The sequence below is a fragment of the Odocoileus virginianus genome, chromosome 22 (genome assembly GCF_023699985.2).
Source record: "Odocoileus virginianus isolate 20LAN1187 ecotype Illinois chromosome 22, Ovbor_1.2, whole genome shotgun sequence".
Taxonomy (NCBI): domain Eukaryota; kingdom Metazoa; phylum Chordata; class Mammalia; order Artiodactyla; family Cervidae; genus Odocoileus; species Odocoileus virginianus.
In genome coordinates, this window is record NC_069695.1 from 13,123,826 (window position 1) to 13,136,265 (window position 12,440).

General features: G+C 43.3%; 1 protein-coding gene and 1 pseudogene across 5 annotated transcripts in view; one reads left to right on the forward strand and one right to left on the reverse strand.

Annotated features, from left to right (window-relative positions):
• Nucleotides 1–1,658: 1,658 nt before the first annotated feature.
• The window catches only part of KATNAL2 (katanin catalytic subunit A1 like 2), a 135,552-nt gene continuing 124,770 nt past the window's right edge, over nt 1,659–12,440 (reverse strand). For all 5 annotated transcript variants that reach the window (XM_070452611.1, XM_070452613.1, XM_070452615.1 and 2 more), the window contains 3 exons: nt 4,030–4,192; nt 3,111–3,213; nt 1,659–2,606 (listed from right to left, as the gene is read on the reverse strand). In XM_070452611.1, coding sequence (XP_070308712.1) covers nt 2,467–2,606; nt 3,111–3,213; nt 4,030–4,192 — 406 coding nt within the window. In that variant the 3' untranslated portion in view covers nt 1,659–2,466. The remainder of the gene's footprint in view (nt 2,607–3,110; nt 3,214–4,029; nt 4,193–12,440) is intronic.
• On the forward strand, nt 9,109–9,837 carry LOC110139389 (cysteine-rich PDZ-binding protein pseudogene; annotated as a pseudogene).

Below are 12,440 nucleotides of genomic sequence, written 5' to 3' on the forward strand. Positions count from 1 at the left end.
TCCCAACCCAGGAATCAAGCAGGGCTCTCCTGCATTGCAGGGTGATTCTTTACCAACTGAGCTATCAAGGAAGCCCTCAACACTGATGGGCATCTAACAAATCTCAGAATTTGCCAAGAAAACTAAGAATAAATACTTAGAAAATTAAGCAAATGAAAAAGACAGACAAAACCCATCAAGAAAGGAAATGTAACCTGATCGATTCTTGCCTCTGGGGTGAACAATGTACAATGAACAAAGTCATAAAAATATGATTATTGAGTTAACCTAAAACTGTAATAAGACTATTTGAGGACAGTAGGGAAAGACATATGTGTGTGGTATGGATGGGGCAAAGGAATGAAAAAGCTACATTTCATTTCATCCAAAGCAGGAAGTCATTAGATAATGTATAAAACTGATGAAGAAGCCACTAAAATAAAGGTCTAAGAACAGTCATGCACGATCATTTGTAGACAAACTTTCCAAGGAATGGGGAAAGGAGAATGTGACTGAATGTAGGTGGAAGTGTTACAAAGATGAACGTAGAGTCTCAAAAGGAAAGGAGGAAGGATGTGAGGGTGGGTTTGAGAAATGGAAGGTTACATGTATTTGCGGGAAGGATGGTCAAATGTTCACTTACCTGAACAGAGTCAGAAACCCTGGGCAGTAAGCTAAGTGGCTCAAACCTGTTGTCACAAAGCATGCTGCCCACAGGAGCCCTCCTCTGCTCCTTTGCCTGTAAGTACACGTACAGTACATGTTAAGTACCATACATCTTAAGTACACGTACAGTACATCTGCTTTCCAAGTGGAGGTTCCATCCACTTGAGATTTTATGAAATCAAAGGATGGCAAAGGCCACAAGCAAATGCCCTAAAAGCTGTAAGAAATGTCAGCTTACAGCCGGACAAAGAAAATAACCCCAAAAGCACAGAAGGCAGCTCTTGGAAATTGAGCAGGACGGCAGTGGGGCCGGGCCGTTGAACCTGGAGACCTCCATATCCTGGCTGTCAGCAGCACTGCTCAGGGCCATACCGAGTGACCATGAAGAAGTTTCACTTGTGCTTCTGCTAGGATGAAATGTCTTCTAGTTTCTTTTAAACTCATTTTATAAGGGTATATTTTCAATTTTATTACATTTTCCATGAAATGATGTTTTAAGAGGCATTTGAGAATATTCTATTCAAAATGATCAATACCCCAACGTGGTGTTTTGTTTTTTTTTTAAGGGTGAAATCCTTTGGACTATTTAGCCAAAATGTCCTTTTTTCCTGGAAGTGTTTTCTGGATGAGTCTGGCTAACAGGGATGAAGAAAATAAGGCAAGGGAGACAACAGAAGGTGACTACCGTGGGAAAGTTCTAGGTGGGAGGAGCAACAGCCTTACTTAGTGAAAGTCTTCAAAATGTACCAGGATCTGCAAGTGGATGCCTCAGATTGTGGGTTTCTGAATGAGATGCTTCCAGCTGTTTCCAACCCCATAAGGAGACTAAGGAGGAGCCTCAGAGCAGGGAGGAATATTCCAGGAGCTCAGGTATCCCATCCTAAGCCTTGGATCCAACGAGGAGCCGTGGCAATGGAAAGAGAAGGGCTGGACACACAGGGTGTGAGGTGTGAAGATGTTAACAGGGGCCATAACTCAAAACACTGCAACTGGTGGGTGGGGAGAGTGGTTGCTTGTCCCCACTGCTCAGCTCATCTCCAGAGATGGGTTTCCCTGGTGGCTCAGCCGGTAAAGAATCTGCCTGCAATGTGGGAGACCTGGGTTCGCTCCCTGGACTGTGAAGATCCCCTGGAGAAGGCAACGGCTACCCACTCCAGTATTCTGGCCTGGAGAATTCCATGGACTGAATAGTCCATGGGGTCGCAAAGAGTCAGACATGACTGAGTGACTTTCACTCAGAGATGGGCCAGTGACATTCCTGAGTGGGGCTAGTCTGAGTTGGCTCTGCTGATAGAATGGCTGGGGTCAGAATCAGGGAGAGCTGATGAGATTCAGGATATTGTCAGAAGGAAGCAAGCAAACTGCTTCCTTCCATGCTCTCACCCTTATCTGCCCTTGAACTGTCCACTGGTCAGATGGTCCGTCAAGTTTCGCTTCTGATTGGTTCCCCAACTCAGAACCACCCTGTGCATCCCAACACAACTTTCCTAACCACACCTTTCTCAAAATAAAAATGCCAGTTCACAAAGGAGGAGCACTACAAGAAATTATTCATCGAAATTTTATGGGGTTTCACTGTGAGAAAAGTCTCCACTGCATGACCTCAGAGCATACATACCTGTAATTAGAATCTTCAGTATTTTGCTGACATTAACCATGAAAATATCTATTTCCAAAGTAGTACAGTTGTCCAAATTAATCCAATATTCAAGGTAATTTTCTGTTTTCTATTCCAATTTTCTGTTCTTCCTGTAAACTTACACTACTCAATGAGGAGGCCTCTGTGGTTTTCTTTGCGGCCAAGTCAGGGTAAATGTGACCTCACACAGACTCGAACTCACTTTGCCAGGCTGCGTATCTCTGAGTCAGACTTTTTGCTGAAGGCTTGGTATGGGCGAGCACATCCAAAAAGTCAGCAGTGGTCACTGTATCCAGCTGGATCCCAGGTAAATTGCTGCTCTCTAGATGGAAACACAAGAGTAACGGCTCAACAATCGACCTAATGGTGATCAATGCTCTTGAAACACTAATAGACCTTCTTTCAAGACAATGCATAATGCAGCATTCTTAATGGTTAATGCAGCAACAGGCAAGGCTAGAGAAGGTTGGGGGAAGCATCTTTAATGTGCAACTCAGCCCCTGAAGCCCGTACACAAAATCTGACTTATATGTATCATTACAAAGTATTATTTAATATTTATATAGTGCCGCAAATGGATCCAGCTCCACATCGTGTACCAGAAAAATAAAAGCCCGAGCCCTAAGGAGTTTATCATCTGGGGGCAAAGTTGATCCAAAACAGAACAAGAGGAGAAAGGAGTTGGGTGCAGAAGGATTTCCACCAAAGAACGAGCGCCAGCGTAGGGAGCCAGGAGGAACAGTGGCGAGGCGCCACCTGCTGGTGGAAGCTAAATTCTTAAACCGTTTTCTCTCCCAGAGCCCCTTGACTGTCATCCCCACCGTACCTGACTGGTGATTTTCAAGGGCGTTGAAGATCTTCCTCACGGGCCGCATCGCTGCTTCCCTGCAGACTAGCTTAATGTCCGAGCCAGAGTAGCCTTCGGTCTCCTGAAACACCCGCAGACCGAGCCATCAGGCACCAGGCAGAACGCTGGCAGTGGTTACATCCTTACAGGCAGGACCAGGTGTCAGAGCCCCTGTTTGGATTCCGTGTCTGTCACCCATGGACACTATACAAAGACTCCCGGATAAACAGTGCTTGGGGGGAGGGAGGCTGCTAGTTTGGATAACCTAAGAAACTGGGTGATGAACGGCTTCCTAATACCATCCAAACAAAGGTGGTGGGATGCTGGTGAAGGACTGGCCCCCAAGTCAGCCTAATGAGACCCTAGTGCCCAGATCCCAGGATGATCACATTTGGTGGACATTTTTATTCTTGTAAATAAGATGATAACCTGTCTCTAGGGAACCTCAGAGAACACCAGGTTTAAGTGTCCTTTTGAGAAAGCAATGACACCAGTGGCCGTGGGGGTAACAGACAGGTGACCTAAAGCTTTACTGTTTGTGAAAGATGTGCATTTAATCATCACAGTAACCCTCTGTGGCCTGTTACCAATTTTACAGATGAAGAAGCTGAGGCTCAGAGAGGATGTGATGTCGGCGAGGGCACACAGCTAATATAAGCGGCAGGGCCAGGATCTGACCGGAGGCCCTCTGAGTCTAAGCCCTATGCTATTTCCACTTCATCACATCCCTTTCTGCTGGAATGCTTGCAAGGGGCAAAGGGCTCACTTTCATGAAGGAGAGGCCTGTCGGGTTGTTGGGGGTAGTTTGGTCTTTTCTAGGTGACTCTAGCCCCCGAACAGCTCACGAGATGACCCTGCCGAGAAGCGGGTCTCGGGGCGGCCTGCCCAGGCGGCTCACCCGGCTCAGCAGGCTGTACTGCAGGTCCGCGCGCAGCTCGAGGGCGCTGCTCCTGCTCACGGGGGGCAGCCAGTGGTGGATCATGGCCTCCCGGGCCTCCTGGCTCGGCAGGTCCACCAGAATCCTCTTCTCCAGGCGGCGCAACATAGCACAGTCCAGCTCCCTGAATCACATCCGAAACAGAGGAACTGGTTTGAGGCAGTAAACTCACTTCTAAGCGACAACTGTATCTGAAGAACAAATTAGCAGGTGACAATCCCGCATCCTCCCTGTGACGCTACGTCTGTGCCCGAGTGGATGACACCACCACTTCATGTTGTTTGGGAGAAAGAAATAGTTAAAAAAGAAGAAAAAAAAAGAGAGAACGGGAGAGAGGAAAGGAATAAGGAAGGAGAATAAGAGAAAGAAAAAGAAAAAAAAAAAAGACATCCCCCAAAGAATTCATGTGAAGGAGGTAATTTTAAGTGACTTAATTTGAGGGGAAGTAAATCCAGCTAACAACAACCAAACGTGTGAGCATTCCCACTGCAGCTGTAACATCAATTTTTCAATCTCATCCTGCCAGTGAGTACATTATTCCTGACAATAACATGGGCACTCTGGGAAGGACACTAATTCTTCCAAAATTCACATACATTCTGGAGCAAATGACAATCTCACTCCATTGTGAGTGAAGGTGAATGCTCCTTCCTGGGTGCCCAGTGCAAATGTGGCCCTTTGAAACACTGACCCCTTCTCTCAAAATGCTATTAGGCCAGGTTTGTGCAATTTGGCATCTGCGGGCCATTTCCTTATATTTCTTAATATACTGGTAAAAAATTCAAGCAAGTAGAAAAATAGAATAAAACAAATATCCACATACCCTCCATCTTGATTTAACAGTTAACATTTGCCATATCTGCTTCATATCTATGTATCTATTCTTATTAGATTATTTCAATGTAAATTCCATCATGAAATTCCACCCCCAAATGCTTCAGTGTGTATTTCCCCCCAAAAGGACTTTTTATATAACTACAATGTCATTATGACACTAATAGAATCATTACATAACATGTCTAATGGTTATTCCATATTAAAATCTCCCCAGTCATCCCCCAAATATCTTTTACAGTTTTTTTCAAGCAAAATTCAATCAAAGATTATGTACCACATATGATTATATATCTCTTAGATCTCTTGTAATCTAAAGCAGTCTCCTTGCCTTGGCCTCTTTTTGAAAAGATAACGCTAGTTGTACAATGCCCTACATTCTGTATTCGCCTGTTTTCCTCATGGTATCAGGTAACTGGTTCCTCTATCCCCTCCAAGATGGAAGTGAGATCTCAAAACTTAATCAGACTTGGGACAAACAGTTCTGTCAAGTGTATTTCATAGATGATACGTTTTTGTATTAATTACATTGGAATCCACATGTTGGTGTATCTCACTTTAATGATGTGATGTTTAATTACTGAGATTATCTGCTGACCATGGCTCTCTGCATTGGATAAGATCCCTTGCAAGGAGTAAGTATTCTGTGTACACTACTTTGGCACCATGTGAATACCCCTCTCCCCATGCCATTTCAACTAGTGGTTTTAGCATCTGTTGATGATCTTTGAATAAATCGTTTCATGAGAACAATGCAAAATGGCGATTTAAAAAATCTTTTCCATTCCAAATGTATTATTTGGAATTATTATGTAAAGTGGAAATTTCCCTCATTGACTGCGGCTCTGGTTACCTTGAGTTCCCATCAAAAACATATCATTCTGAGTGTAAGTTTGTGAACTCTTTGTATGTTAAAATTTCAATCTCCTAAATGGGAAGGAAATCTGTTTGATTTTCCAGTGTAAGAAATTAGGAAATGCCTGTGTGTTGGTTTGGCTGAGCCACTAATAAAGAGTAACAGTGAACATATGGTCACCAAATTTTCTGTCCTAAAGATACCAAGACTTTGCAAAGCATCTTCCCATTTTTCTTACTCTCATTTTCAATCTATGTCATGATATTTCAAGTTGAAAAGGAAATATATCTGAATCTAAATTGGAGTGACCAGATTTCTTGAAAGATTATGTTTTTTCTTTACCTATTACTCCTCCAAGCTAAGAATCCAGTCCAGGGCACTTTCCTGACAATAACAATTGCCTAGTTCTTTTTTGCATTTGCTTTATCAGCTTCACCCTGTTGAAATTCATCTCATCAGAGACTCAGCCACTTGCACAACCACGCCCCCTCTCAGGGCCAACATTTATATTCCAGACACAGGGTCAAGGGAACTTTGCAGGCCTCTGAGTGAGACTGTTAAAATTGCTCAGTCGTGTCTGACTCTTCGTAACCCCATGGTCTATACAGTCCATGGAACTCTCCAGAATACTGGGAATAGGTAGCCTTTCCCTTCTCCAGGGGATCGTCCCAACCCAGGGATCGAACCCAGGTCTCCCACATTGCAGGTGGATTCTTTACCAGCTGAGCCACAAGGGAAGCCCTCTAGGAGATTATTTTTTACATTTGAAATAATAATAAAAACTAATGCTTAACTAGCACTCACCAACTGGCAGGTACAGTTTCAAGCACTTTTCAGATATTAATTTTCAGAACCACCCTATAAGGTAGGTACTACCATCTCCATTAAAGATGAGGGAACAGGTACAAAGAAGTGTAGCTTACCTGAGGTCAAAGTGAGTGAATGGAAGCCCTGGACTTGAACCCAAACAGAAGAGAAACCATTAGACTCGCATTTAGGAATTCCGTCCAGCAATGTTCCCCTCCTGTCAAGAGTTTTGTCAACTGCTGAGTCTCCAGTACACAGAAATGAATGTGATAAATTCCCTACTTGTTGTAAATGGGCGTCCCTTGTGGCTCAGCTGGTAAAGAATCCGCCTGCAATGTGGGAGACCTGGGTTCGATACCTGGGTTGGGAAGATCCCCTGGAGAAGGGAAAAGCTATCCACTCCATATTCTGGCCTGGTCCATAGGGTCGCAAAGAGTCGGACATGACTGAGCGACTTTCACTTTCACTTTCTATGTAAGTAATAGGCTATAATAATAGGGAGGCCTGGACCTTGGACTGAAGGAATGTTGGGCTCCATAAACTTCAAAGATAAAACAAGACCTGAGACCCTGAAAACCAAGAAGGAAGACAGAATAAGCCAGAGAAACAGCAGCGCTGGGGTGGTGGGCAGTCGCCGTATTTCCCCCAAGACCTCCCCTTGGGCCAGCTGTCCCTCCGGAAAGGGCAGGGGCTGCGGAAGGCTCTTTGGTGGGAGCACCTCTGGTCTCTCAGTCCCAGGGGGAGGGACTTCTTAGTGAGAGGAAGACCAGATCCTCGAATACCCCGGGAAAATGGAGGCAGCAGAGGGAGGTGGGAAAAACAATCCCTCACGACAGATGGTCTTATTGATCAGCTAATGCCCTAAAGCAAGAGATTTACCTCAAAACTGCTTGTGGGCACAAAATAAGTGCAAGTCGCTGACAGCCGGGCCTGATGAATGCACTTTTAATGACATCAATAATAATATAATCATACAAGGGAGGAAACAAAGGACAAATGGAATGTACCCAGGAATCATTCTTTCTGCCAATATATTCATGTGAAAAAATTTAACCTGCGGCAACCAGAAAACACTCCCTTTAGCTGCTACACTTTGATTTTTAAACCTAAATTATTCTGTTTTCACATCTTCTTTATCTTGGTCATTTCATAGTTCCATCACCTCGAAGGTCAAAAGCAACCAGCAAGAGAGATGGTGACTCAGCGAAGGCTCACAGATCTCACAGCCTGACCACTGGACTGGTGCCCACTGCGAGAGACAAGGTGGCAATGTCCACTGACCATCTAGACAGTTTACATGGGCCACGAGACCTCGCACCTGAGCACCGGGGCTCCCGTGCCAAACTGTCAGGCCCTTCCTCAGCCGTTGGTCCGTGTCCCCTGTTAAACCGTGTTGTTCCTGGGAAAATGATCATTCCAAAGTTAACAAAACTTGGAAATTAAACATAATTCTAGTTTGCTCATTCCATCATGAAAACATTAACTTCAAGCCATCTCAGTGTGGCAAGAGGAAAGCAACCTTCAGTTTGTTAGGCAAAGTTCTTTGCCGAATGTCCATAACCAACGTGAAGTGAGAGATCATGGCAATCCTTGAAGAGCAGATTCCAGAACTGTCGTGGGCTTTGGCAGATGACAACCAATGAGCAAAGCTCCAAAGACTACTTTGACCACTGCACTGAGCTCTGCAGGAGCTGGCTCCTACCTACACTTCCCACTTAGACCAAACTCCTTTGTCTACTTTTGTCTGAATTTACCTCTTGCCATTCTAGTGGAGAGTGTATTCAGGCCATTTTCTTACTGGGAACTTCCACTTTGTGTATCGAGAGCCAGGTACATTTTATAGGCCCAGTTCAAGTGCCCTCTACTCCCTTTTAAGTATCTGTCATCAGAAATGGCCTCTTCCTTATACAATTTTATCCTGTGTATTGTCTGTACCAGCCATATGGCTGGCTATAGCCTTACTTCCTAGTTATTTGTTTATATCTTATCCACTGTCCCATCAGACAGCCTGCCTCTGGACCATATATCTTGGGTTCCTCCTTCCATCACACAGAATACTCACAATAGGTATTCAGTAGATACTACTTTGGGTAAGTAAATAAGCTTTCAGTTCAAGGCTACTGGCCTCAAGTAAAATGATCGACTTCCTTAAAGCCCAGTCTTTATTCATGAAGGTAAATCTGCTTTGCTGAAAGCTAGCACTTTATAATCATCATTAGCTAGAATTAACAGAGAAAACCAACACAGGAATAAAGCATTTTGTTTTCATCTTTAGTAAAACAAATCATGGAAATGATGATTGTAGGGAATGATTAATTCAACTCATTCGGCTGGGCAATGCTTTTGAAGATAAGGTGAAAGATGGAATCTCCACATGGGGTCTCTCATCTCCAGACACTGTACTTCTCATTCTGAGGATAAGCTCACAAGCATTAGACAAGGGGATCCAGCAGGAGAGCCATCAGTTCAGTCCACGTCCTACTGATGTTGGGGTTGAGAGCATCACTCATTTATAATAAAGGATAGAAACTACTGCAAATTACTACAATCCCAACAAAGGAAATATATTCCTGTTACTCTTGCCAGAAAATATATGACCAATAATTGAGAAAAGAAATGGGACGCTTCTTTTTCCAACAAGATGATCAGCTAGATATTCAGATATCTTGTGATATAAAGTCCCTTAAAAAGCCTGCTCGGGGGTATCTTCCAGCTGCTGCTTGTTCCACGGCTGAGGGTATCGTCGCGAAAGGATGGTGTGTGAAAAATGTGAAAAGAAACTTGGTAGTTAGCACTCCAGATACATGGGGCATGGAAAGATGGTGCAAGGAATACCACAAAAAGTGGTGGAAGAAAGCTGAACGAAAATAAGGCTTTGACCTCAAAAAATGCAAGATTTGATCCATATGGGAAGAATAAGTTCTCTACTTGCAGAATTTATGAAAGTTCTCTACACCAACTGGTTTCTCATTATTGCCAGGGCTGTGCCTACAAAAAGGGCATCTGCGCTATGTGTGGAAAAAAGGTTTTGGATACCAAAAACTACAAGCAAACGTCTGTTTAGGTGTATTGAAGTTTCTGGTTTTCCGTATGATTTTACTTTTTGCTTTGAATTGTCAAGGCACAACTTAGATGTTCAGGTTACAAAATAACATGTCTTAAGACAATTAAACCAGGGAAGTAGACTGGTATTCTTTCTTTTGCTGTCAAGAAGTTCAGCAGCAATGTAACTAGTTTTCTGCCTTAAGCTTTTATTTTTTTTACAAACATCTTATTTAACTGGAGTAAATAACAAATCTAACAAAAGTATTTTCCTAGTTCTGTATGCACTTTTAAATTTACCATTAGTCATATAATTTTTATTCTTTTTCCTTCTACATTACAGATATTGCAAAAGAAGGAAGTTATTGATATATGGCTTTGAATTTGGCATTCAGACTTGTAATCCTTCCCTCATTCTCTGTTGGTTGTGAAGCTTTAGAATCAGCCGTTCCTTAATTAATTACAGCATCATAGGGCATTTAAATATCTGAGCCCATTGTTGTTTAATAGTTCCTTAAATAAATTATCCCAGACCCAAATTAAAAAAAAAAAATCTTGCTTGGACACATTTTTTAGAATACACAACAAGTGTCCGCAAGGAAGTGGCACCAAAATTCTCAAGCCCTAAAAATGAAGAGGAAGCCAAAACTCAAGACTGGGCAGGTGAAATTGAAGTTGTGGTTGATTCAGGAGTGTTACCTCTTAGTTACCAAAAAAGTTTGGATTTTAAAGTCCACATATGGGATAGCATAGAAGGCCTTGGACCCATTCAAGATGGTAGGTGGAAACAAAGTCCATCACATTAAACAAACAAACAAAAACTAGATGGCATATCCTTAATCACAGGGTGGGTTAGAAAAATCTCCTCACTGGAAGTGGAAGGGAATTTGTCTGTCTTGTACTTTGGGGGAGGGGGAATCTTCACTGAAAATCCTCACTACTCACCCTCATAGGCATGATTGAAGAAACCCTATGCTGAGAAATCAGCTTATAGTGGTCCACAGCCTGACCTAGTCAGACATAAATTTTCTGTGGAGGCATGCGTACAAGATTCCCCTCATTAAATGGAAGCTCACCATCCAAAATTATGAAACATAAGGAACCACCAAGAATGAGAGTCTGCAGAAGAAACTGAGAACAGAACTGGACTCCAGTGACACAGACAATAAAATAACTGCGTTTAAGACGTATAAAGAGATAAAAGAGGGAGTCAAACATATGAGTGAGAGGCTTGGCTTCTGGTCAAGACAGAGAAGACCATCCCTCTCCACCACGCTCTGCAACCCAAATCCCTGCAGCATCTAAACCTAGGAAGATGCTGGGAAGGAGGGTGAGAGGGGCTGAGGGGCGCGTGGAAAGACAGGGCAGCGTCCTAGGGGTTCCCTTCTTGCCCCCCACAGACCTCCCACACGGGGCGCTGGAGAAACCTGCTGCCAAACTGCTCACAGGCACAGACAAAAGCCCCAAGAAAATCTCCTCCCTACCGAAGGACTGGAAAAGGCAGGTCCATCAGGACACAAAGCCGTTTTCTGCCCACTCCACTGCTTCAGCCAGACACCAAAGGGAAAACCGCCCCCCACCTCGAGTGTCCGTGCTGGGAGCCGTGGTGGAAGGAGCTTGGTGTGATGGGCTGGTGCCATATTAAAACCCTCAAGAAGAAGAAAAGTGGGAGATAAATCGCTGGTGGAAGCTCCCGTAGCACGGGCTCAGCTCGGTGCTCTGTGATGGCCTAGAGGGGTGGGATGGGGTGGGAGGGAGGCCCGGGAGGGACAGGGTGTGTGCACACTTACAGCTGATTCACGCTGTTGTACAACAGGCTAACACAACATCGTAAAGCAATTATCCTCCAATTTAAAAACTGAACAATTTAAAAAACAAATTACAGCTCACTCACACAGTGGGATTCTATACTGAAATACGTAGAATTTTCAAAGTTGTCCACAATATATTAAGTGAAAGGAAAAAAAAACAGGCCATAAAACAAAATAATATGTAATGTTTTTGTTTCTGGGGTTGGTGGTGTCTGTGTGTACAATTATAGGGGACTGTTCACTTTCAAGCAATACCAAAGCATATAAAATACGATTTTTATGATGAACATGGATTCTTTTTGTAAACCTCTAAAATTATAAAAATGACTTCCCTCTCAGGGAAAAAAATTACCACAGAAGGATACACCAGCAACAAATGATAACAAATAACCAAAACACTTCCACCATTAGGATGTATACAAAGATGATAATACTTAAATCACAGTGTTGAAATTATGAGTGAGCTTTATTCTAGCTCTCAAATTTTCTATAAAATGGTTACATTAATTTTATATTTTTTAAAATGTGGTCTTAGAATTATAGTTCACATGTCACCCTGCACCCTAAGAAGAAAAAGTAATGCCATAGCAGGCCAGGCTGAAATCAATTTATGTCTGAGGAAACCAAACAGACTGAGAAGGTGTGGATGGGGCAAGACCAAGGGTACTTGTAGTAACCCGCTGCCGGGTCAGTCCTGTGTCTGCCCCGCTGCACCCACCATATCCTGCTCCTCACGCTTCCTTCCTGGTTGTGTCAGAATCACCCAACAAACCACATGTGGAGAATCAAAAACCCGACAGGACTGCATGGGTTGTGAAGCTTTGTATGGAGAGAAGCAACTTCAAGCAAAACAATTTGACCACTAGTAGACATGGACATACTATTGTTAAAAAACAAAATTCAAATGAGTAAATTTAAAGATCTGACTTCTCTTGTTCAGTGACTCAGGGATCCACGAGCATCTCACCTAGCAAATAGAAAGGAACGCTGAAGAGCTGCACAAAATGGAAGACTTTGATAAG